The 24,582-nt window shown below is 43.5% G+C and overlaps 2 protein-coding genes and 1 long non-coding RNA gene across 4 annotated transcripts; 2 read left to right on the top strand and 1 right to left on the bottom strand.

Moving 5' to 3' along the window:
• Nucleotides 1-2,936: 2,936 nt before the first annotated feature.
• LOC127616130 (uncharacterized) lies at nucleotides 2,937-6,679 on the bottom strand. The gene is made up of 2 exons (XR_007967041.1): nucleotides 5,850-6,679; nucleotides 2,937-3,021 (listed from the first exon to the last, which is right to left on the bottom strand). It is a non-coding gene; the product is annotated as an uncharacterized LOC127616130 (long non-coding RNA).
• Nucleotides 4,206-5,852, top strand: erich2 (glutamate-rich 2). Its single transcript, XM_052087550.1, has 6 exons — nucleotides 4,206-4,263; nucleotides 4,847-4,921; nucleotides 5,005-5,099; nucleotides 5,172-5,229; nucleotides 5,295-5,366; nucleotides 5,430-5,852. The coding sequence occupies exons 1-6, from the start codon at nucleotides 4,242-4,244 to the stop codon at nucleotides 5,504-5,506; spliced, it is 399 nt and encodes a 132-aa protein (XP_051943510.1). The 5' UTR covers nucleotides 4,206-4,241; the 3' UTR covers nucleotides 5,507-5,852.
• A 957-nt stretch (nucleotides 6,680-7,636) lies between the features above and the next one.
• Nucleotides 7,637-23,548, top strand: LOC127615833 (glutamate decarboxylase 1-like). 2 transcript variants are annotated; one of them, XM_052087155.1, is made up of 17 exons: nucleotides 7,637-7,810; nucleotides 8,527-8,645; nucleotides 10,071-10,127; nucleotides 11,780-11,914; nucleotides 12,594-12,836; nucleotides 14,307-14,397; nucleotides 16,911-17,023; nucleotides 17,807-17,922; nucleotides 18,525-18,604; nucleotides 19,880-19,934; nucleotides 20,026-20,142; nucleotides 20,230-20,294; nucleotides 20,364-20,442; nucleotides 20,602-20,751; nucleotides 20,880-20,987; nucleotides 21,079-21,168; nucleotides 21,969-23,548. In XM_052087155.1, exons 2-17 carry the CDS (start codon nucleotides 8,570-8,572, stop codon nucleotides 22,140-22,142), a joined length of 1,749 nt encoding a protein of 582 aa, XP_051943115.1. In that variant the 5' UTR covers nucleotides 7,637-7,810; nucleotides 8,527-8,569; the 3' UTR covers nucleotides 22,143-23,548. The 2 variants fall into 2 exon arrangements, with proteins under 2 accessions (XP_051943115.1, XP_051943116.1); XM_052087156.1 differs by lacking the exon at nucleotides 10,071-10,127.
• Nucleotides 23,549-24,582: the final 1,034 nt, after the last annotated feature.

Genomic DNA, 24,582 nt, shown 5'->3' with positions numbered 1-24,582 from the left:
AAGCTCTTCCTTCGCGGTATCGCACTATTTATACACAGAATGCGTACCTGACAGCACAGACTCTTTCGCAGTTTCGTATAGTATTGTTGCTGCGCGAGACTTTGACATATCTGTTACCGTACTTCTAGTTCAACAAGAGAACGCAGGCAAGAGAGACAAAAAGGGACTTGCCCATTGGAGAAATCGGAGGTGGACAGAAGGATGAGGAAGGGAAGTCACACGCAGAGGAAAGATGTATGGATGCGCTTGCATGGTGTGAGAGAGTCATGCGAGAGAGAGAGAGAGAGACGGGTGCGCGTGAGGGCAACATTAAATTCCTGTACTATAAATCTCTGACAGTGCGTGTGTGTGTGGAGATAAGAGAGCCATGTCTCTCTCCATTCTGCCTCTGTCACAATGATGTATGCACTCCTTTCTTCTTCTCGGTGAAATATTAAAAGGCGTCTGCCCGCGTGTGTGATCTGCAGTCAATGTGTTTGGTTATTCCTCACCTCTTATCAGTGCGCACGTTTACAAAGTGGCGACTTGTGGCCACCCGGGGGAGAAAAAAAACGAGACAAAATGGCAACGGGGGCAGTCACACAAATTCATACGTCCAAGAGACAGCATTGGATGTGAAGACACACATGAGGGAGGAAGTGTCGGGGGGGCCGCCAGCGTCTTTGATGGATGGCTACCTGCTTGACGCGTTTGATGGATGACATTTTGGAGAGCACGGCGCCACGATGTGGGCTTCATTCAGCTGACAGTATTTTCTTTTTGGCATCTTGTGTTTTGGTATCATAATCACGGGCGTGTGGCTAGGGAATAAATCCTCATAATTTGCTGCCCACGCAGCGCATGACACACCGAAAGATCTCTCGGTGTCATGGTTTGATATTGCTTAAGATAGCGTACGTTTTACCATGCCCGTGTCCAATAATATAATACGTCTTGTGTATGCGTTACCTATAGAATTGGCAGCTGTAAGTGACACGTGGCCGTACGGTCGTGAAAATACGGTCATTGAATTCTCTTGCAATTTCGTTTGCGAGTGTAATTTTATTGAACTCTTACCTTGACTTTTGCAAGCGCTTTCTTCTCATTCCATGTTTTCCCGGCTCTCTGTGGCCAGCGACCCTTGGTTTCGCCTCGTCGGTTCTCCGTTTTTCTGTCAACAAAAACCTTTGTTTAACCTTCTATCCTTGTCTACATTTGTGGGATCCCAACATCATTTGTTTCACACCCGAACCGTGTCACTCGGCCGTGTCGCATCCTTCAAGCTTCAACTGTCACTCCGATGGCATTAATGTTGCCATCGAGGGAAAGTAGGTATGAGATCGGAGGTCATTACTCATGGCCCTGCCAAACAGTAAAGTTCAGTTCATCTTGCCACGGCACAGTTTGGAATAGCAAATAGCAAAAAAAAGGTGCCATCACATGGATGATGATCATGGATCAACAAAAAGAGTCACCAAAAACAAATATGTGACTGGGGGCAGTGATGCATTCGTGCAGTATCTGTCAATAACAAACAAAAAGGGTGACAGTTATGATCAACCTTTTTTAGGGCCCAAATGTAGCTACCGAAATCTTAGTGCTGAAAATAGCTCATAAATATTGTTAATATTTACGACCACAACGACCTGAGCGAGTCAGCAACCAGTACACAATGCTCCTCGAAAACGTGAAGGTAATGGGATAATTATACATAATGAATGATCCAATAGGCCTAATAACCAATCACAATAGCCATCTTCAAATGTTCTATTCTCTTGTGAGAAAGCCAGCTGAGATGACGGCGGCGGAAAGAGCGGCAAGCAAAAGCCCAGCTGCAGGCGAAGATGTTGAGGCAGATGGATGGGATGAAAGGAAGGAATGAAATGAAAAAGCATCCAAGAAGGATGATCCGAGGGTGGGACGAGGGTGGCGAGAGGACAGATGAAGAATGAGGAAATTCAGATGACGAGTGAGGAAATGAGGAATGCGCTCAGGGAAAGACAGATGGGCTACTTGTGCGGCAGAGACACGCAAAGGTTAAGTGAAAGGGGACTCATAAAGCCAAATGTAAGGTTTGCTCACGTGCCCTCTTTTTAAATCCAGTGTGCAGTCTGCCTTGCACCTGAAGGAAGCTGGAATAGGTTGTAGGTTGCAACAGGATAACTTTCAAATGGAGGCGGACGTGCTAAACAGTGGACCACCGTGCCGCCCTGTTCATATCTTTACAATACAAAGCAAATTGATAAATCAAGGAATGATCCCCCGGCCCCAGTTTTGTTTTGTTTTTCCATCTAAATTCCCTTTTTTTCCCATCCATCTAAATTCTCAATTTCCATCTAAATCTCCCTTTTTTCCATCAAAATTCGGCCTATATTGATTTCTGATTAGTAGTTACATCACATGCTTTAATTAGCCTTACTTGGCGGTCATACTGGAAATTTTGGAACGGTGGCCAACAATGAATCAATATTTCAATACTGTTATGTAGTCTGAATGTGATGTAAGCGGCTGACATTTGCTGGTAGCCTTTGTTTCTTTGCTGTCTGTCTGGCTCTCACTCTGTCTCACACAGACACACACACACACAAACACAGGAGGCATAATTGAGCGATTATCCTCTCCGGGCTGCTGATTGTAATTTGCATTTATAATCGTGAGCATGAGGATGAATTGTCATATACAGCCTTATAACCGATAAACATGTACAGATGTTTCATAAAAACGTATACGGGATAACATAGTAGAGCAGAGCATTTGTGCACCACATATACGTCAATGTGTGGCAAATGCCTTAAGAAACCACACCCGTGTCATTACAATGACAACGGGATGTGGCTTTGTTTTCCTGTTAATGATGCTGCATCGTAAACAATATGTTCATTGGTCCTTCATCACAGAAATACACGTTGGACAAATCACATGGTGAGTTCATGCAAGTCGGCGACGCGCCGACCTGCCTTTGTTTCTGTGTTCTCTTTTGGTGTCAAGATGGCCTCTGGGTTCATTATATGGAAATGCGTGTGAAACAGTCTCTGTCGGCACCTGCAGTACACAATATACCGCTGGCACACTAATAGACTTGCAGGATGGAATACGCGCGCGCAAACACACACACACACACACACAAAGAATTTGTGGAGGATCACTGAAGTGTGAAATGATTCTGTTACCACGTCATCTGGGTGGAATACTGTATATTTTCCCATCCAACTACTACCGGGTTCTTCTGTTTTGTTTTGTTTTTTGGGGGGGGAGTGGGGGTTTGCTAGGCTCGTCGCTCGCGCAATGGCCGAGCCACGCATCTTAAAGGGAACACTGCTCATGACTAACTTTTAAACTAGGTTCCAAGAAGTGGAAATTGATTCATATTGTATAACAGTGTGTATATTAGACCAAGGATACTTGGAGGATTTATTTATTTTTATTCACTTTTCCTTGCAGCCAGCTGCTTTGAAACAGGTGAACGTTTCCCTGAAGCTTTCAAGAAGCGGATAATGGTAAGATTATACCTTCATGGTTGTCAGGGTCGGTCGGCATGGTTACTTTTAAAATGTTCTCCACTATTCTTACTAGTTACCTGTTAAACAATGTAGTTTGTGATGTAATCCAAGTCTCATCATATTAAAGTCATGTAACGTAAATACTTTTAATTATTTTGGGATACCAAGACCAAATATGCTCATGAAGACAATGTAAAAACAAATCTTGCAGCTATATATATTTGTAAACAGTGGACGCCACTTTTTGTTGGGTATTGAGACGACGAGATAAGAGAGATATGTTTTCACCCCAATAACGTTCACATTTCAAACTCCCAGTTTCACGTCATTCATTTTCCATTTGCGGATTTTGCTTACAACAAACACCTTTATAACGTCAACTTCATTGTAACGACCAAATTTTTCCCACAAAATAGTGAAAGGGACTTCATTACAACGCACCGTGGGAAGCTAACTGCCACCGCGACCTTGCTTACAAAACGTACAGCGCTCGGCAACGCTACTGATCGACTCGGTTCATTGTTGTACTTCTTGCCATAGCTCTTTAAACTTCGTGGTTGGCAGCCATTTTATTTGAAACGGTAACAACAAACTACCGATAGAAGGTACAGATTCGTTCCAACCGTGAGATCCAGCGGCTCCTCAAAGTTTTCCTAGTTGCAGTCTTTTCTTCAACAGAGGGGGCAGTATTTAGTTGAAAAATCCAGAGTTGTTTTGTTGTTATGGTAACCTCACAGCGTCATAGTTACGCGGCAACCTTTCATGGAATATAGACAAGCTTTAGGTAAGTTAGATGCAAACAAATTCTCCTAGCACGGGAATTTATTTTATGAGCATAACATGGAGGTGTGTCGAGTTCCTTTTCAAACATAAACCTGAAAGCAAAACATTTAGTTTGAGAATTATATGATTAACTTCAAAACATAATCATGCTGACGGTGTAAAAATATGGTCATGAATTACTTCAATAGCCAAATCATGCACGTTACTTCAGACGCACAGTGAGAGCTTTGGTAGAAGCAAATTTGGCTGTAAATACTTAATGCACATTCAACATGGAACATTTTTAGCGAAACAGCGTACCTTTTTTTGTTGTTGATTTAAGCAACGAAATTAGCTCTTGCCAAACAAACTCCTAGCGCATCTTCAGTCATTCTTTCGCTGCTTGTCAGATTGTGAGACTTTTTGGGATTCTGACATACGATTACGTCTTGTTCTATACACAGTGATTTATATCGACTTTGTAAGGTTCAGGCAAGAATAAAAAAAATAGAAGATCGTGTCCATTCAATGGATTAAATTAATTGGCAGATGAATGGTTATGCAATACGCATTTGAACATAGTTGAAACGACAATCTGCTTTCAGGGTTGAAGGGTGAGCCTGGAAAGGAGCTTAAAATGCAAAACGTGACGTTTGCTCATACCCCGAGCTCGGCAGCAGGTTGTTATGAGGCACATTCAGAGTACTGCACCAAGAAAGCGGAGCGGCAATAATAATAAAGATCATGATGATGGTTTCTATAGAAGACACGACACCTGGAGAGAAAAATGAGTGTGGAAAAAACCCCAAGGACGATGCAGATTCGCTCAGAGACGTTCCTGTGGAACTGAAGCTTGAGGTGAGGTGATACCGCTCTTGTTGTTGTGAACCTTGACCCCTGAAGGCTCATAAAGAGAATCTCTGCTTTCAGTTCCTCAGAGCTCTGAGGGCGAGAGACTTCCAGCAGGCCAAAAGACTATGCAATATGAGTATGTACACCGCATCCATTGAACCGTCTGGTGCTGGCAAAAATCACCTGATGCCATCTTTTCAGTTCTCATCTATGAACCACATCATCCAGAAGCTTCCGAGTTCCTCCCTCTGATCCAAAGGAAGCTGCTAGAAGGTAAAGACCAAACGCAAATCTCCAAGTGGAGGTTCACAATACACTGCTATAATTTCGTTTTAGAGCAACAGGCAGACCAAGACAGCGACGACAGTGATAGTGACGATGAGGCCGATGACCCTGGATGTGATGAGGAATGATGTCGGAATTCAGTCTGCTTGTCCTCACCGTCAAATGAAGATGGTGGAAGTGGATGGGAAAAGCAAGTGAACTGACATATAGCCGTTGTGTTTGATAATTATGCCTCAATCAGAATCCAATTTCTTCAATTCCACTCCTTCAAGATAAACTGAATTAGATCACGACCACTTAGTAACTCCAAAACACAAACACCTGTGCAAAGTCTATCGAGCAGGGGTGTCTAATTTGCAGTCTTGGGCACATTGTGGCGTTGGTTTCTGATACCAGACAAATGAATAACCGTCTCATCACATTATTACATTGTGACAACAAATTGATAGATGAAAAGAGGAGAAATATTACCGTCTCTCCTGCCCCTGGTTCGGATACGAGACTCCAGTTCCTTTCACAGATGTTTATTGCACAGCAACACACCGTAAAACTAAAAGTTCAGAAATACAACATAAAACAACATATTTCATTTACGACAAAGGCAGCTTTGCTAGGCGTCAAAGCTAATCACGAGAGACAATACAAAATACTACTGACCACTTTGGCCTGCTTTCAATCAACGGCAGTCTTCTCACGGAGAAAATCCTTAGAGTCAAATATGTGATGCTTCAACAAACTTTAATTAACTTTGTATGTTCGGCTTTGGCAAAACGACGACGGACGATGAGGAAAAAGTACCGGTAAAAGAACTCGCGTGGCAAATGCCGCTACAAGTGCACCCGAGTTTTTGCGTAAAGTTTACGGAGATTCTGTAAAGTGCTCATTCCGGTATAACAATTACAAAATAAAGGTATATTTATTTCAAAATAAAGATCGCAGTAATGACATCCTCTATTGTTCTAACAGCATCGACAGGAACAAAAATGCATGTAATATTTCACTCTTGTTCAAAGTTAAGACAATTGCAACTTTGGTACTGATTTTACCAAGATACATGAAGAAGACATAGCGTTAAAATAGAGATTCTGAAGAGAGATTCATTAAAAAAAAAACGAATTGATTGTTCATCTCGACATTTGGTGACAGACCAATTAAATGCTCTTCCACTAGAAGTTAGAAGGTCCAATTAATGACTAAGACAACATTTTAGTACAGTAGCTTGGTGTTCAACTAAGTCAGATTTCGCACCGAATATGTGTATTTGTGAGCAAATTGAGATAAGTTTATGTTTATTCCTGAACTTTTTGGACATTTTTGTTAGGTGGTGTTCTGTGAGATTTTTCCAATGTAAAGTACTTGCCTTGGGTCAATAAAGGTTGGAAAACTCTAGTCTAGATGTCAATGTGTTAAAGGCGGTGAGATGGTGTGCCCCCATGTACAGTATGTCAATCTGTCTTTTTGATATATTTTAAAAATATTTAATACAGACCAAGCGGTCCCAAAGTCGTGACTGATCAGTTTTCCAGATGTGGAAAACCATGCAAAAATGCTTTGCGCCGATTCGAGGGTACTTAGCTGAAAAAATATATTTTTCCCAGGTGCCAAAACATCGAAAACAGGTTGAGAACCTACGGTTCTATGTATAATATAATGGCCTCCCTGTGCATGTTAGTCGTGCATTTGCATGAAGGCATCAGCGGTTTGAATGATCACAAATAGACTATTTGCAGGATTTCAAAATGGAAAAAGGATCCGAGGGCTGGAGGAATATCAACCTTGTGCAGCGCATATCGGCCCACCACGAAATCACCAAAATTTCCAGATTGCCACTCCAGCTCTGAATACGTTTTACTTTTTGGTCAGGGTGGAATGTACTGATTTGGGCGTACTGTACAGATTTTTAGGTTTCAGCAAATTACCTTCTGTTGAACCCCTAAGTAACCAGCTCAAAATCCATGATCCAGGTTGAGCTGTGACGCCAATGACGTGCCCAGAACTCCCCAAATCAGTGTCCTTCCAAGGTCACACATCCGTGCAAACGCAACCCACACTGGGCACAGGTTTCACAATCTCAGCTTTCGAGATTCACGGTTTTCTTTGTTTCTATTAACTCCCCCCCCCCCTTAATCGATGGTGTGCGTTCCTTGACGAACCTTCTGAGTCATCGGAGGGTGGTGAGGGTGTGACTCACGACTCTGTGCGCGCGTGTGTGTGTGTGAACAGACCAATGGGCGGCCGCAGCTCCTCATATAAATAAGGCATAAAAATGTTCTTGAGGGGGGCACAGTGCTCACTTGTGCACCACTGGAAAGGATGCTATTGGATGTTCTTCTCGCTTTGCTCTAGTCTCCAGACATCTCCCGCTCTGAGCCTTTTTTTTTTTACCGTCTACTTTTGTGAATTCCGCTACCTGTAGGCGCTCCCGCGTGCCGGTAAGACGTCTTGCTTTTTTTTTTCCCCACGGAGGCGCTCACGGTGGCTTATGCGTAAATATACTCACGGCGCCTTTAAAATCCGTTTAAAAAGCATCTTACACATTAGGGTGATTTAGGACAAACACAATAAGAAATGGACGAAAACGAATTAGATGCGTTTGGTTGTTGTTGTTTTGCCAACGATCTTGATTATTTAGCAATGTTCGTTTAAATGTAATGTGTCTTGATTTTTTTCCCCCCCAAAAAAATCTGCGAAAGGTGGTGATAGTGGGCGGGCGGGGGCGGGAGGGGGGGGGTGTCATATTTTCTCCAGTGAGTTCTTCAAGTCCTTTCCTTCATATCACGTTTCATTTTTTTTGTATTATTATTTTAAGGTGTCCGTCTTCTATCGGCCGAGATAGACTGCGGCTCCGACAGAACTTAATGGCTAATTGAGTTCAAGAAATATCGCAGCGCATTTCCGAAATGGATGCGCGGGTTATCAATCACCACGCAAGCGTTGCTCCTTATTGTGTCAGTTCTGTCAGTGCGCAATGGTGCTTCCAAATTGGGTATTCAAGAGTGCCCACGCTGCTATAGTGGATGATATATCGTTTCTACAATAGCACATGCAAAATTACAGTAGTAATAATATTGATATTTTGTTGTTGTTATATCTTTCAGATTGACAAAGTGGCTGATTTATCGTTCCCGCTGGTCTGCTTTGTTTGCAGTTGAATAATAGCCTTCTTGGAGATCAGATAAACGACGAGAGTGATGGCCACGTCGGAGCCGAGAACCACCAGCGGGGAACAGGACCCCAACACCGCCAATTTAAGACCCTCATCCACAAGTAAGTGAAAGTAACACCTTGCTGTAAATGGACCCCCGAGGGTCAGGCACATCTCGTTCGGGCCGCCCGTCGCCGAGTTGCCGTGCATGGCTGGACTAAGGGTGCCTTGCTCAAAGTGCGCACACTCACACCCTGCCTCTGTCCGTCTGGCTCGTTCCTCTCTGCCGTCACCCCTCCTTCTTTGTCTGGGGAGGAGGAAGGAGGGGGGGGGGGGGGCGACTCATGCCCGGGTCATTTGCTGTGTGGGCTCCGTCGTTAATCACTGCGGTTAAAAAACAGAGCCATCACATCTGTCTGTCTGTCCGTCTGGGTGCAGCGGTGCGTAAAGCAGTCCGCCAGGCGAGGAAATGACGTGACATTCGATCTTTATTTCACATATTAAACGCGTAAAACATTAAAAAATATATTTTAGACATTTCAGAAATGTCACCATATCTGCGGAACGGCACGACGTTTGTATTCTTAATAATTACAGATATATATTTTTTGCCCCTTAGTAAATGTATGATCGAACGGATACATATGGGCAATAATGCTTATTATTTGGATACGACTCGCCCACGTACTGCTGCTGGATGTTGCCATTATCTCTGCTCTATGCTTCATCTCAGTCTGGATGGCTTGTGGCGTATGTGGACGCGCGTGGGCTTGTGCGCGCGTGCGTGCGAGTGCGCTTCGGCCTAAACGCTTGAAAAAAAAATCGTTGTTGTTGTGAAGGTCTCTTGGATTATTATTATGATTATTTTTGGTTTTGTTTTTTTTTCACGCCGTGACTCTATCGCTTTGCTTTCGCTCCACTTGGACGTCATCTCCGCTCACGCATGTCCACGCTCTCGTTGTGAGATTCTTGAGTGTCTCCCAAGTGTCTGCTTGTAGACTTCCACGACCATCGCCAGCTCGCTCCCGTCACACACGGCGTTTTACTCAATTAATTTCCACCCTCCTCCGTGAGCTCATTTCACGGGTGTTAATTCCCACTCGGCCTCTTTGGCTGCATGGGCGCGCGCGAGTGTGTGAGCCAGCGTGTCCCTATTGATTTGGCCTTACGGATCGTAAACGTTATGGCTTACCCCCCTTTTGCCCAGGACAAGGAATCCCTAAAAAAGGTATAATTATAACAACACCAAAAATGACTTTTCACTAAAACAGTCAAATGCAGCACTTTAATCTGGGAATTATTTTGTATCTTTTCGTGGAGTAAAAAAAAAAAGACGAAATAAGATGCAATGATGTTCCCAAATGAAAGAAGACGCAGAATCCATTGTATATGTTTTCTCCGAGATGATAGCCTCTTTTCATACAGTCTGGTTGTCACACACCCGGCCAAATAGTCGCCCGCCTCACGCTTCCACTGTGCTTGGCCGCCTTTGCATCAGCCTCCCGCCGCCGTAACGCACAAAACTTAAAGGTCTAATTCTGTTTTAGCCTACGAATATGCGTGGATGCATGGCTGTACAAGGAAACTGGGCATGAGGATTTGTGGTAAGTTGTCTCCTGCATCCTGCAAATATTATCAGCGTGCAGGTTTTGGTGGTCCTCGGTTTGCGACGGAGTTTTCGTTCGGACGAATGTGTAAGTCATAATAACGGTCAATATATGTTTGGGAGGGGAAAAAATATCGAGCCTAATAAACAAACAACAACAAGTAGTCCCATTGCAGTAAACGAGCGCGCCGTCTTGTGCTTCGAGGTGCAAATTAATTCATTGAGCGCCGTACTGAACGCCACCTTGTATGTCGGGGGGGGGGGGGGGGGGACATTACTTGCTAAATACATAATCAAATAAATCCAACAAGGTGCTTTTAATTTGAATAACTGTCTTGATGATTGTGGGTAATACTTGCATTGGTCGTCCCGCTGTCAAAATCCACCTCAATATGACGCCGTCAATAGAGCAACAGATCAATAAAATAAACGTGACCGCCTTTACAGCGTCCACTCTTTCATACTTGCAGCTCGTGACATTTTGTTGGTTTCCGATGGCGTCGGCCGAGTGTTCCCAAACATTCCAACCATGTCGCGATTCTTCTTCCGTTCGGCGGCCATTTGCCCGCCCCTTCGAAAATAGGCCACTGTAAGAAGCGGTGAGAACAAAACTGTCACAGTGCGTTATCATCTTGGAAAGGTCAGTGGACATTACCCCGTGGGTCTGATGATGAGCGCTCCTCTCACCCACTCTGACCGCCCCCGGATCCTCCGCATGTCTTTTGCATTCAACAGACTCGGCGACAAACCGACTTCAGACAGCACAGGAAAAATATGCTCGCAAGCATCCACGGTCGGATAAATTATTGTAAATGTAAAGTTACATAGGTTCACAATTTAGTGAGTGTTTTTTTGTTGTTGTTAAGAAATGACAGAACATATATTAGCAGCTATCAAATGTAAACTCATAATTAAAAATGTTTGTTAATTAACAAGACATTTACCAGACAGCCGACTAACAAACAAAATGTGGGATATTTTTTGCGATTATGATCGATGGGAAATTGACAAATCGATGACAGGTTCGTTTAATTACATTTCAATGGATTTAGAGCTTCGTGGCTTCGGATATTGATTTTGAAAGTGTGATATTGGAATTCCCTCCATTTATAAATGTGAACTGAAAATGATAGAAAATCCAAATGCTGTGTTAATCCCCCCCCCTTTTTTGGTCAATATAAACTTGTATTTTATTTTGCGCAATTAGCGCGGGCCTTATGGCCTTCAAGCAGGAGCGGATCAATCACCGTGCAGGCCTATATAGTGGAAGCAGACACGCTGCGCCTCTGGCATCCTTCATTAACCCTCTTTATGGGGGTGTGTGTCTACTGGCGGTACGGGGCCATAGCCGGAAGCTGTCGGGATCACTGAGTCGATCAGTGTGCGTGCTTGTGCGTATTAGTGTGTGTGTGAGAATGAGAGAGAGAGAGAGGGAGAGGGAGAGAGACGGGGGTGTGGTTTATAGCCAAGGTTTGGTTTAGTTTGGCCTCCACCAGAAATTTGTTGGTTTAAAATGATGGCGAAGCACTGCTAGACTAGTGACGCTTTTTTTTTTTAAAACATTCAAATCTATACATTTTTACAGCTCGAAATATTGCGTGATGGAGATGTTTGGTGATAACTCGTGCACTTCGCCGTGCAACACACTAGGGTTCCTGCAGAAAAACAACAGCTTGGAGGAGAAAGGCAGACTGAGTCAGAAGAACCTGCTCTCCTGCGACAACAGTGACAGGGACGCTCGGTTCCGACGCACCGAGACCGACTTCTCAAACCTCTTTGCCCGAGGTGAGCAGACAAAATAAAATAAAAAAAGAGAAAAAAATGATGGTACGTAAATAGTATATTTAAAATTAAACAAACAATTTTACAAATGTCGACCCCCCCCAAAAAACAAGTTTAATTCAGTAATTATTGTTTTATGAATACTCTTTGAAAAGATAAAATCACTCACAACTGCGCAATAAAAACGCAATTTCTACCAGCCTGAATAGAAATATATATAGAAATAAATAAGTGATTTCTATCACCTTATTTAAATAAAAGTTGGCAATGCATATATATATATATATATATATATATATATATATATATATATATATATATATATATATTTATATATATGTACATAGAGAGAGATTTTCTTGGGTTGCATGGTCAAAAAGCCAAATTTCCGGCTATTTCAAGACTGAATATGTTTTGATTGATCTGCTAATCATTATTTCATGCAGTGCAGTTAGTATTTTTTTTTTTAAAAGGTAAAAGGAACAGTATAGACCTCACATACATGTACATACTTCCTGAGTTGAGAAGATGCATATTGACCGAAACATAAGCATGTATAAAATAGTACTTCCTCCCAGAGATTAAATTTGAATGTTGTGTTTAATACATTGGTAAAAAGGTGCATATTTTCACCCAAACAAAAAAGCTGAACTCCTAAATTATTTGCCCCTGCGTCTTCCAGACCTGTTGCCTGCAAAGAATGGCGAGGAACCAACCATGCAGTTTTTACTGGAGGTGGTTGACATCCTAACCAACTACGTGAAAAAGACGTTCGACCGCTCCACCAAGGTGCTGGACTTCCATCACCCTCACCAGCTTCTGGAGGGCATGGAGGGCTTCAACCTGGAACTGTCCGACCAGCCCGAGTCTCTGGAGCAGATCCTGGTGGACTGCAGGGACACGCTCAAATATGGTGTGCGGACAGGTAGGCGGCAATGAAATGGATAAAAAAAAATGTACAAGACCATAGGTGGACCACGAGGCTTTTTGGTATATTTGCATAAAAGCAAATGAATCGGGAGTGGGGTGGGGATTGATTGAGAATCGCTCTTGGCCAATTAAGGGTGGAGAAAAGGTGAATTCACGACGCCAATGCAAAGTCAAATTCAGCTCCCCCGCTTTCAAAGAATCTGTTGGCAGTCGACCTTATTTACTGCCCCCGTGGTGCATTACGTCCCTGTGCTCTCCCGTCTCACTTATTAAAGTAAGTGTCGCCTCAGGGCGTCCTACCGCTGGCCTGTTTGCAGCTGTTAAAGTGACAACGCTCAAACTGTCCCTTGGGTTTCATACCGTAGATCACTTTGCGTCTACGTCACCTTTAATTCGGAGGTTCCTGATTGCTTGGATGAGATGAGGAGCTGGCCGTGGTATTGAACGTGAACTCCACATCCTAGTGTAGTCTGCAGCTATGCATTTCCGACTCTTTTACACGATAACACCAATACTGTACGCTCAACTACTAGTATTGCAAATATTCATGCAATATGCAAGAATTTTTTTTGGGGGGGGGGAGGGGGAGTGTCAAACTGTCCACAAATTTGCCTTAGCCTCTTCCAAACAAACACTGCAAACAGGCTACTCTACAGCATTGGCATCACAGAGTTTTGTATAAACCTTTATGCGAAAGATTACTGAACACAAATGGTGGGGCAAATTATGTCAACAGATAATATAACAATACTTGCAGGGATAAAAATTTGAAAATGACTACCACACTGTGTTCATAATATCGATTGGTCTTTTTAATACTGGTCTGTTGAAATGACATTACATTCTTTTTAATGTATGAATGGAATTTTTTGTTGCCGTTTTGCAAAGTCCAAACGGATTATTAGTGTTTCATTTCATTTTGAGTTTTAATCATTTTCACTGGATGAATTAAACTCAGCACTTGAGGCCTATAAACACCTCTCAAGATGATGCGGTGCAGTTTTAACTAGTGCTGTGTGACTGTACTATGGTCGCAATTTATAACGATTGGCTCTTCTGACAGATTGTCACTGTCATTTTTGTATCTCCTTCAATAGCACCGGCGTACCTACTGCTTTGACTAAGCGCAGCTTCACGATAACACCTACTGATCATGTGGGCCTACTAACACCACATTAGCATGCTATTTATATCCATGACTGCATTTAGGCTGTAGGCATTGTTGAGGCTGAGTGTGTGTGTGCATGCACCTTGAGTCTAAATGGCTGTCAAATTATCACCTTGTTACCAGAGCGGTGCAACAAACCATTTAGGTTTAGTTGCCTTACAAAAGACACAAATTGACGTGAAGTTAGCTTATTGGTGATTGCAGTAGCATCGCCCCAGACAATTAAAATGCTTCCGTCCTCATGTCTTAGTTGTTGTTCAACAACCGGTTGTGATGTGTACCTTTGCTTTTCTCTAGGTCACCCTCGTTTCTTCAACCAGTTGTCCTCGGGTTTAGACATCATCGGTCTGGCAGGGGAGTGGCTCACCTCGACTGCCAACACCAACATGTAAGTCATACGTGCTTGTCTTTATTGGCGTGCTTGTGTTTGTTGACACCATAAACCATAAAGGGAGACCACCCCTCTGCATGCCGTGACAGAATCTGCAGTTTGTAGGTCACTTGGCTCAGTGGAGCACCGCTTGTCATTGTAAATGCAATTTTTTTTCCCCCCGTAAAGACTTGTGAGTTGGGAGAGTGTTGGCAGCCGTCGAGCGGCTCCGTGTATCACAGTCTGTCCCGCCGCAGGGGTGGTTAGATTGCATATTGATCCCTGCTCACGGCTACCTTGAGGCCTGGTCTGATCGAGGGCATGAAGCACATCAACGTCACACGGGTGCACCCAAACGCACCCAATAAAAAAAAATACAATTTTTTAAGAAATAAAAATCATTCTTGCCATTGTATAAAGACGAATCACTCACACTTAGCCTCTTCTTTTGGTTTTGGCTAAATGAATAAAATGAGGAATAATAAATGAGAATTATGAAGCGATAGAAAGTACAGAACCCGAAGAGAGGCAGATTTGAAAATGGATGGATTATCATATTTTATGCTTCGTAATGTGCCACATATTTTCAATCAGAGACAGGTCTGGACTGCAGGCAGCCCAGTCTTGTACCTGCAGTCTTTTACTACGAAGCCACAGGGTAGAATAAATACAGTTTTGAACTCAGTGAATAATGGTATTCCTTTATTGGGATTTCACTATTAATCAAAATATTCATGATTATTATTTTTCAGCTCTATAGGTATTGGGAATATTTCAGCAGTCATTTGTTTTACCTACTTTGTTTAGGAATAAAAGCTCAATGCAGAGATAAATCAACACAGATTGAGACACTCAAAATATGCAATTTCTCAAAACATTTCTCTTACAACCACCCCCTCCTCTATGTCAGCATATTGTAGGACCACACACACACACATCCCTCCATGAGCGAGTGTACACTTTCCTAATGACACCAGTTTTTACACTCACACGAGCTCTGGCTGTCCCAGATACAGCAGCAAGAGTTTCCAGTCCATTGACTGCGGGCTCATTGTGAGCTGGTCTTAGCAGATAGGCCAGCTGGGCCCCACACTGTCACAAAATGTCCTCGGGCGCCCCACAAAACACTGCCACACTGTGGAAAGTGACTGCTGCGGCTCCCCGCGGGACCGCTCGTTGCATTGTCCCCCTTGGACATGGTCGGAGATCGGCGGGGGCTGCACGCCGCAGAGGCACGATGCGTGTCATGGGGTTAGTCACATAAAAGCCACACATTCAAAGGGACTGGCGCACGCAAGGAGCGCCCTTGATGATGGTAATAAGGGCATTTAGGGGCTTTCCCTGGAGACTGCCAGGTGACTGAGGGGTAATTTTCACCCTCAAAAGACCCATGATTGGCTCTGATTGTGATTATTATCATCATCATTGCCATTATGGCGTGAAATGACTCGCAGGGAAGAGAATTTTAAAGAGGTTTTGTGTCTGAGATTGGAATATATTTGTTTGGTCTCCTATATATATATATATAATATATATAGATAATATATATATATATTATATATATATATATAATATATATACATATATATGTATGCAATTCATAGAGGCTAATCACAATGTATTTTTCTTTTTTTCTTCCTCATTCGATTTGCCTCGCACCAGCTCTCCATTATTAAGACTTTTAAGAATTTTTTTGGTAGCCCCAATGTCTTTTCAATGTCCTCTCATGAAAGTCACCCCCTCCTTTTTCTGTTGTTTCTCCTCTCTCTCTCTCTCTCTCTTTTTTAATCTCGCCTCCTTTTTGCACACAAAAACACAAAGCTTTTCCTGCGCTGCAGTACATGCCGAGTAATTGCGAACAAGATGTTTTCCACGGTAATGGTAGTGCCCTAAGTGGCCTCATTACAAAGAGAGATCAACCAGTGTGGGAGGTGTGGAGTCGGTGTCGGCTACGGAAAGATTTATGTGACACATTTCACCAACTTTCACTTCTGCCCGCATTTCTTTTTTTTTTGTCCGACACCACTTTCATCCCTGTGACTTCCAATCGTTTTCTTTCATTCAACTATACAGGGGAATTCATTATCACATTTTTTTCCCGTATGTTGTGGTCAATACACGCGCACACACAGACACACGCGTTATCTTTCCCAAACATACACCGGAGCCCTCTCAGCTGTCAAATCAGCAGCATTCAGAATTGTGACTGAGGTTGGCAAGATTGACAGATAGCCATCGCAGCATTGTGTGCTTTAATTACACTACTAAGGGATTTCACAAGGCATTTGAATATGAATGTTTGCCGCCTGTAAGACTCCTATCACGCGCTTTAATCAGCGCGGTCGGCACAGGCTCCGATTTGCGCTCTGCGGATGGAATTGTGGAGGAGTTAATGGAAAACCAATCGCTATTTATGCGCACGCATACAAAATGCTCTCTTCTTGCCGAACCCGTGGTTGCTAATGACTCGGACGGTGTCGCGATGACCCACGATGCGCTGATGCGAGCATTTTGTGACTTGTGATTGACAGGTTCACCTACGAGATCGCTCCGGTGTTTGTTTTAATGGAGCAGCTGACCCTGAAGAAGATGAGAGAGATGATTGGCTGGCCCGGTGGCGAGGGAGACGGCCTTTTCTCGCCAGGTTAGAAACAACAGAACAGAAAATAAAGTTTAAAGAAAATGTAACAAATTAAAGAGGCGCCACCGTGTGGCGTGAGACCGAACTACAATATTGTACATTTGCTGTCAGTTTCCATTATTTTGCTTCACATCTTCCTGTAAGCAGTAAACAGCTTTGACCGGGCGACATACATACAGAATTTTTCCCATAATGCCACGGTGTATTGACATGCACCATTGTGCGCCACAAGCACTCTTGGGGGGTCACAAATGGACAATTCACTTTGTTTACTCACTTTTCATTGTTGGTGAGCTTCGTCCTCTCCACCTGTTAACTGGCTGTTGTGCACAATTGCGCATGCGCAAGTCAATACCCCGTGGCATTATGGGAAAAATGTCCTGTTTTTCGCAATTTGTCTCTATTTTACCAATATGTTCAGACAACCTCATCTATACATTTGAGCTAATTTACTGTACTATATATTTTGTTCCAGAGAGTCCTAATAGTGCTATTACTTGTAATTTTCACGTTCGAGGGAGCCATACTAGTTCATTTAGATTTTTAAAAAAGCAAAAAGATGCATATTTGGATGTGAACTACAGATGCTCGGTGTGAACGATGTTTATTCTGTGTGAGGGAAACCCAAGCAGAGTTTGGTTGGATGTTGGGACTAATTGAAGGATTAAAAAAAGTCTTGTTCAGAAACCAATTTGTTCCTGAACATGGTGGGTTCGAGAACTGAGGTTTGTCACTTGATGGAGCCAGATTTCCGTTTGAAACATGAATGTCTCTTCTGCTCCATAGGGGGCGCTATTTCTAACATGTACAGCGTGATGATCGCTCGTTACAAGTATTTCCCCGAGGTCAAGACCAAGGGCATGTCTGCTGCTCCTCGTCTGGTTCTCTTCACATCGGAACATGTAAGTTTACTTTTAATGAATGTCCTTGGAGTGGGTGGGGGAAAGCTCGATTTTGTAAAAAAGACAAATGGGCCAAGTCATTTGAAGAAAAAAAAAGGATGTTGAAACATGTTCATAAAATTGTTTATTTTAACAATAAACAAGTCGATTGTTGCGATCGCTCTTTTATTAAAGTAAATAATGATTTGGACTGTATCATTGATCATTTTGATACAATTAATCAGGCAATGATTTAATAGACTAACTAAAAGCATTTTTAAATGATTAGATTTAAATGTTTTTCTTGATTCATAATAAATCAATTCACCAATTACGTAGTGTCACGAATGAATGAAATCGATACATTTTAATGAAATAATTTTATGGCTAAATTGATGTAAATTTCCCCAGTATGGGACGAACAAAGATATCTTATCTTATCTTATCTTATGCTTGGTAGGCGGGCTTAAAGAACAGAGCAGGTCGGAATATTTTCCCCAACCCGGCCTTAGAGAACTGCGAAGCTACGATTAGGCCACAAAAGCTCCATCGCCCTTGATGGCTTATTGAGCAACCGTGTCAATAAGCGAGTCACCGTGAACTGACGCGTTTTGTTCCCGCAGAGCCACTATTCCATCAAGAAGGCCGGTGCTGCTCTGGGATTTGGCACCGAGAATGTGATTCTGCTGAGCACGGATGAGAGGTAACGCATCAAGTCCATTGGAAAAGTAAAATGAAGGAATGCAGTAAAGAGTCAACAGCTGGATATGGATTCTCTCACAAGGCTTTTTTCCCCCCCCAAGGCCTCAATGTGTTGACTTTGTTTTTAATGATTTATTTGTTAGTTTCAGTTCATTTGAACAAATGTGAGGCCTTTGACAGCTTTGGGCTTTGCAGGTTTTGTAAGCATCGCGTTGCCGTGCCTGTGGCTTGCCAATTGACCTTGGAGCAGCGTTGCAAACTTGTTTTTCTGTCCCCGACTGCAATTTAAGAAGCTTTATGGCTATCGCACTGCTCTGACGCCTGGTCCAAATTTATGGCAAGTTTCCCTAAACAGGATCCGTTGTTGATCATTCACGCCGCGTAAAGCCCGCTACGACCGTCGCACGGAGCTCCGACAAGAGGCCTTCTCCAGAGAAGCAGGCAGTGTCACATTGTGCCCGAGGCGATGAAAGATCGCCTCGGGCACAACAAAATAACGAGGTGGATCCCCAGGTAAAGCAGACACGAAAAAATTTTGTATGAACACAAAAAGTCTTTAATAACGAACAGAAAGAGCCCGACAGGGAAACAGTAACAAAAAACGCTGGTCAAATAAGGACCAGGGAAGAAATAAGGAAACAACCGAAAACGCTCGCTGAAAAAACAAAGTGCGAGGAAGTACTGAATAGGCAATATAGATGTATACAATTTAGTGACAAACGCGAATAGCAAGAGTAACGGCCGCAAGGCAAGAAGGCAACAAGTAATCTACAATAGAGGAATTAGCACAAGAGAACAATGGCATGGCGTGGAATTCTCCGGCAGTGAGTGGACTGCCGGAGCCTCTTAATAAAGGCAGGATAATCAGCCAGAAATTACGGACAGGTGTGCAGTTGGCGGAGGGAAAAGCCCGCCACCTGCTGGCGGGCACGGGACGTGACAGGCAAAAAACCGTTTAGAGAAACGTGTCAAGTATTGCATAAATTGTGCTGAGTGTTGAAGCAGTGTGAGCAGTGCCCATAAAGCTTCTCGAACAAGAACAGAACTGCGGTTAGGGGAAGAAAAACGGCTTGGCAGGCCGCAAGAAATCAATTGGGTGAACCGCGGCGAGGGGGGACGATATGCTGACAAAAAAAAAACGCAAACTGTCAAATGCCCGATGGCCAGACCCCAGCAAAACCGATACCTGAAACAAAATGGAAAGAAAAAAAAAAGAAAAGGAAGTGTGTTGTGACTTTTGGGAGCCCCATTTTTGAGTGTTGTTCCCCTCTTTCAGGGGGAGGGTCATTCCTGCGGATCTGGAGGCCAAGATCCTTGACGCCAAACAGAAGGTGGGCTCTTGATTGGACTTTCCTCTTCCTTGTTAGCTCCGTCGCTAACGTCGGTGATCCCCGAGTGTTAAGCGTTGCGCGCCTTTCGCAGGGCTACGTGCCATTATTTGTGAACGCCACCGGCGGCTCCACCGTCTACGGTGCCTTTGACCCCATCAATGAGATTGCGGACATTTGCGAGAAGTACAACCTGTGGCTGCACGTTGACGTAAGTCTCAAACATCATTTTCTCATCATTTAATTGAACCTAATATGCACGGCCCAAAAAAAAAAAAGTGTCGTCTTATCTTCGAAGGGAGCGTGGGGTGGCGGTCTGCTGATGTCCAGGAAGCACCGCCATAAACTCAACGGTATCGAGAGGTAATTTCCGGAAAACGCCAGCGTGCTCCCCGTATCACCGCTCAATTCAATGCAACGGAAACTTTGCAGAGCCAACTCCGTCACGTGGAACCCTCACAAGATGATGGGCGTGCCGCTCCAGTGCTCCGCCATCCTCGTTAGGGAGAAGGTACGCTACGGAGCTCGCGCACTGAATACGTCGCATTTCCGCACGGGTCACTTTGGTAGCGGCGCGCGTTTGTCAGGATTTGAGAGCTCATTTCTCTTTCGGAGTCACGGGGGGGAAAAAGCCGAAACAGAGATTTGAATGTGACGCGTGTTTTCGCAGGGACTGATGGGCGGCTGCAACTCCATGTGCGCCGGTTATTTGTTCCAACAAGACAAGCAGTACGACGTCACGTACGACACCGGGGACAAAGCCATCCAATGTGGCCGGCATGTGGACATATTTAAGTTCTGGCTCATGTGGAAGGCGAAGGTAAAAGTGGACGTGCAGCTCACACAAACACACACGTATTTAAAACCACGCCGTCGTTTTAGCGTCATGACGGGGCCCCTTTGAGTGCTCCTTTCACATTTTGACTGCGCCGTTTCCCCCCCTCACAGGGCACCACTGGGTTTGAGCAGCACATTGACAGGTGCTTGGATTTGTCTCAGTACCTGTACAACAAGATCAAGAATAGGGAGGGGTATGAGATGGTGTTTGATGGCGTGGTAAGCCGTCCTCATTTGGTTTTAACGTCGCTCTGCGTCTTCCAGCTTGAGTTTAATGCACTTGTGACCTATTCCCCCCACCCCCTCTTAGCCTCAGCACACCAACGTTTGCTTCTGGTACATCCCACCCAGCCTGAGGGGAATGCCAGACAGTGAGGAGAAGCGGGAGAAGCTCCACAGAGTGAGATGCCTCTGTTAATATTGTTACCAAAGAGAGATAAGAGCAATTTTCATCGGGGTGGTAATTGATCGAAGCCAGAAGACTTCTGGGTGGCAAATAAATAAATAAATACATAAATTAAAAATAATAAATAAATAAATAAATAGAATAGGGCGGCCCGGTAGTCCAGTGGTTAGCACGTGGGCTTCACAGTGCAGAGGTACCGGGTTCGATTCCAGCTCCCGGCCTCCCTGTGTGGAGTTTGCATGTTCTCCCCGGGCCTGCGTGGGTTTTCTCCGGGTGCTCCGGTTTCCTCCCACATTCCAAAAACATGCATGGCAGGCTGATTGAACACTCTAAATTGTCCCTAGGTGTGAGTGTGAGTGCGAATGGGTGTTCGTTTCTGTGTGCCCTGCGATTGGCTGGCAACCGATTCAGGGTGTCCCCCGCCTATTGCCCGGAGACAGCTGGGATAGGCTCCAGCACCCCCGCGACCCTAGTGAGGATCAAGCGGCTCGGAAGATGAATGAATGAAGAATTCAAAGCGTTCGGTTTTCTTTTTACATTCCCCCCCGCCCCCCCCCCCAAAAAAAATCCAAATAAATCCAGCAGAACGCGTGGGTGAAGATAATAAGTCGAGTGGACTTGTAAATTGTGATGCAGAGAAGAACACAAGAGCGCCTTCAAGCTGACACACAAGCAATCGTTTAACTCGTGTTGCCCTCGGATGATCAATTGGCCGTTTGCCACCCAGATAAACAGGTGACGTCATCTTGAAATGTCCTGAGCTGCATTTTTTAATTTTTTTTTTTCATCGCCAGGTTGCACCAAAGATCAAGGCCATGATGATGGAGTCAGGGACCACCATGGTGGGCTACCAGCCTCAGGGCAATAAAGTCAACTTCTTCCGTATGGTCGTCTCCAACCACGCGGCCACCCAATCTGACATCGACTTCCTCATTGATGAGATAGAGAGGCTGGGTCGTGACCTGTAGACCCCCTTTTCGCACTGCACCTGTGTTATACTCGTTATATTTCGATTTCACATCATCCTGAGGAGAGAACCGAACAATAAGACTGCCCCCCTCCCCCAACCCTGCTCCCCGCACACACATTTGTCCTCCTTTAGCTCCATATATGGTGACATAGTTTCAGGTAACTGATGGATGTGTGCTGGTGGGAAGTCTTGTACTGCGTGTGTTCAATCTAGTGTCATGTTAATGTAGATTGTTGTTCAATGTGTGTGTGTGTGCGTGTGTGTGCGCTCGTGTGAGCGAAAAGCACTGAAGCACAGCTCCAAACCTGACAAGCATCACAAAATTATTCTTGTGTAAAAAAAACAAGAGTGCGGGAGGCACCCCGTGTGTATATAGAAGTATTTTAGAGAAATGAATTAAAGATAATATAACAACCGCAGTATATGAGTACAGCAAAAGGTACTAAATGCTGAGAGGAACGTCCGACTGCTTGGATCTGTCATCTTCTGGAAGCTAGACAGGTCACGACCATGTTGGTAGTTCTTCTGTCTGTGATCATGATTTTAAAATGCCGGCTCATTTTCTGTTTCATGCAATCACGCGATACCCGTATGTGTGTTCTCAAAGAATATTTATTCATATTTGATGACATCGGAGCTATTGCATTCTCATTTGTCGACAGATTCAGGTATTTTCAAGTCAATGTATCTTCACGTGTCGTACATGGTGATGAGTTGTAAATTTAAAATTGAAATAACACTGACTTTGTTGGCCAAAGAAAGTATAGAGCGGAAATAGTGCAAGTCATTATTCCTCGTCCATAAGTTATCGATGTTTGTAACGTGTGACCCTCAACTGCGATGCAATTTCTATCGTGCGTTTACTGATGTGATTGTGAGTCTTTGAATGTCTGAGGTGACTGACTGGCCTTCCGACGGGACGGAGAAAGAAACCTGCGGTATGTGTTCCTCTGGCTGAGCGAGTAGCATAGTAATGCGAGAATGTACTCTCCTCTGGAGAACGGGTAGGAAGAATCGGTCAGAATTCAAACGCATTTACTGTAATATAATATATTTATTGTTATACATATTTAATGTATTTCTGGTATTATGGGAGCTCGACAGAATATCTTCTTTGAGGAGCTCCTCTTTGTGTCTTTGCACTAGGTTCACCTTTCTTCCATTGTCAATGGATGTGTATTATGAGATATTTGATTTACCAATGATGGTAACCAGGGACCATGATTTGAATTGCAGAAAGCCTATTGAGAATTGTTTGTTGTCAGGAACTCCTTTATGTGACCTGTTTGGTTTTGAGATTAATATAGCTGTAAGGAATGTTACCCAGGAGATTATCTGGTGGCACTTTAACAAAAAAATTTAAATAGCGTCTCTGTAAAATGTTTAATAAAGTCTAATAAACTTGAGTGAACGAGTCTTCAATTTCTGTCTTGTATTTGAAGCACAACACACGTATACATGCACGCACGCGCACACACACACGTACACGCATGAATACATTTTTTTTTTAGCTCCAGGCTGTGTGTCACATTGTCCATGCATTTTTGTTTGTTGTCATACCAATTCTACTGGTCAGCAGTACATATTAATCAGAGATGTCAGATTTTAGTTCTTAATCAAAAGTTCCCCGCTCTCTTGCATCAAATGATAATAGTAATAATAATAATCATCATCAACATCAACAATAATGCTTTTGTGCGTCAATGCGCTTTGAAGAAGCATTTTGCTCATTTGTTTGTTTGAAATGTCCTAGGAAGCCTCACGGATTTTAGGAAGGGATGGGAGAACATAATAGGAATCAGTAACTCCGCGCCAAAGATAGAAAGGTTGCAGAGTTTCATCACATTCCGAACGACCTCATTAAAATATCGGAAGGTCATCGTGGCGCTTTAAAAAAAGAACACGTGCGTCCTCTGGTGGTGAAAATTAGGTCTTCATATTTCACCTTTGAGCCAAGTCACGACTGTTGAACTATAATGTAAGGTTTTTATCGTCACTATGACAAATTCGAGAAAAATAATCGTCACCTTATAGTAATGACATTACAGTAGTACATCATATATTTGTCGTGCTTATAGTATTTACATGAAACTTAAACAAATGACAGCATATATTTTGAAAAACAAGTGTTTGTCATGCATTACCGTATAGTGCACGTGTAAATGCAAAAAAAGGAGCTCTCTTTATACTGTATTCATGAAACGTGTGGCTTGTGTCTGAAGCGCTCATAATAAAATGATCATATTGTACGGCGCATTCAGAAAGGATTCACTGAGCTCCCACTTTCCCATAATTTACTGTTATCAATTGATTTTAAAATGGAATTAAAAAAATATTGCAACATTATACAAGCAACACCCCATAATTGCAACGTGTAAACGTGTAAAGGCTGACGAGTTTGCAGTGGCGGACCGTACATTTCAACCTTAGGCCTTCAG

This window comes from Hippocampus zosterae, chromosome 15 (genome assembly GCF_025434085.1).
Source record: "Hippocampus zosterae strain Florida chromosome 15, ASM2543408v3, whole genome shotgun sequence".
In the NCBI taxonomy this organism is placed as follows: domain Eukaryota; kingdom Metazoa; phylum Chordata; class Actinopteri; order Syngnathiformes; family Syngnathidae; genus Hippocampus; species Hippocampus zosterae.
This window is presented reverse-complemented; position numbering and strand designations above follow the sequence as displayed.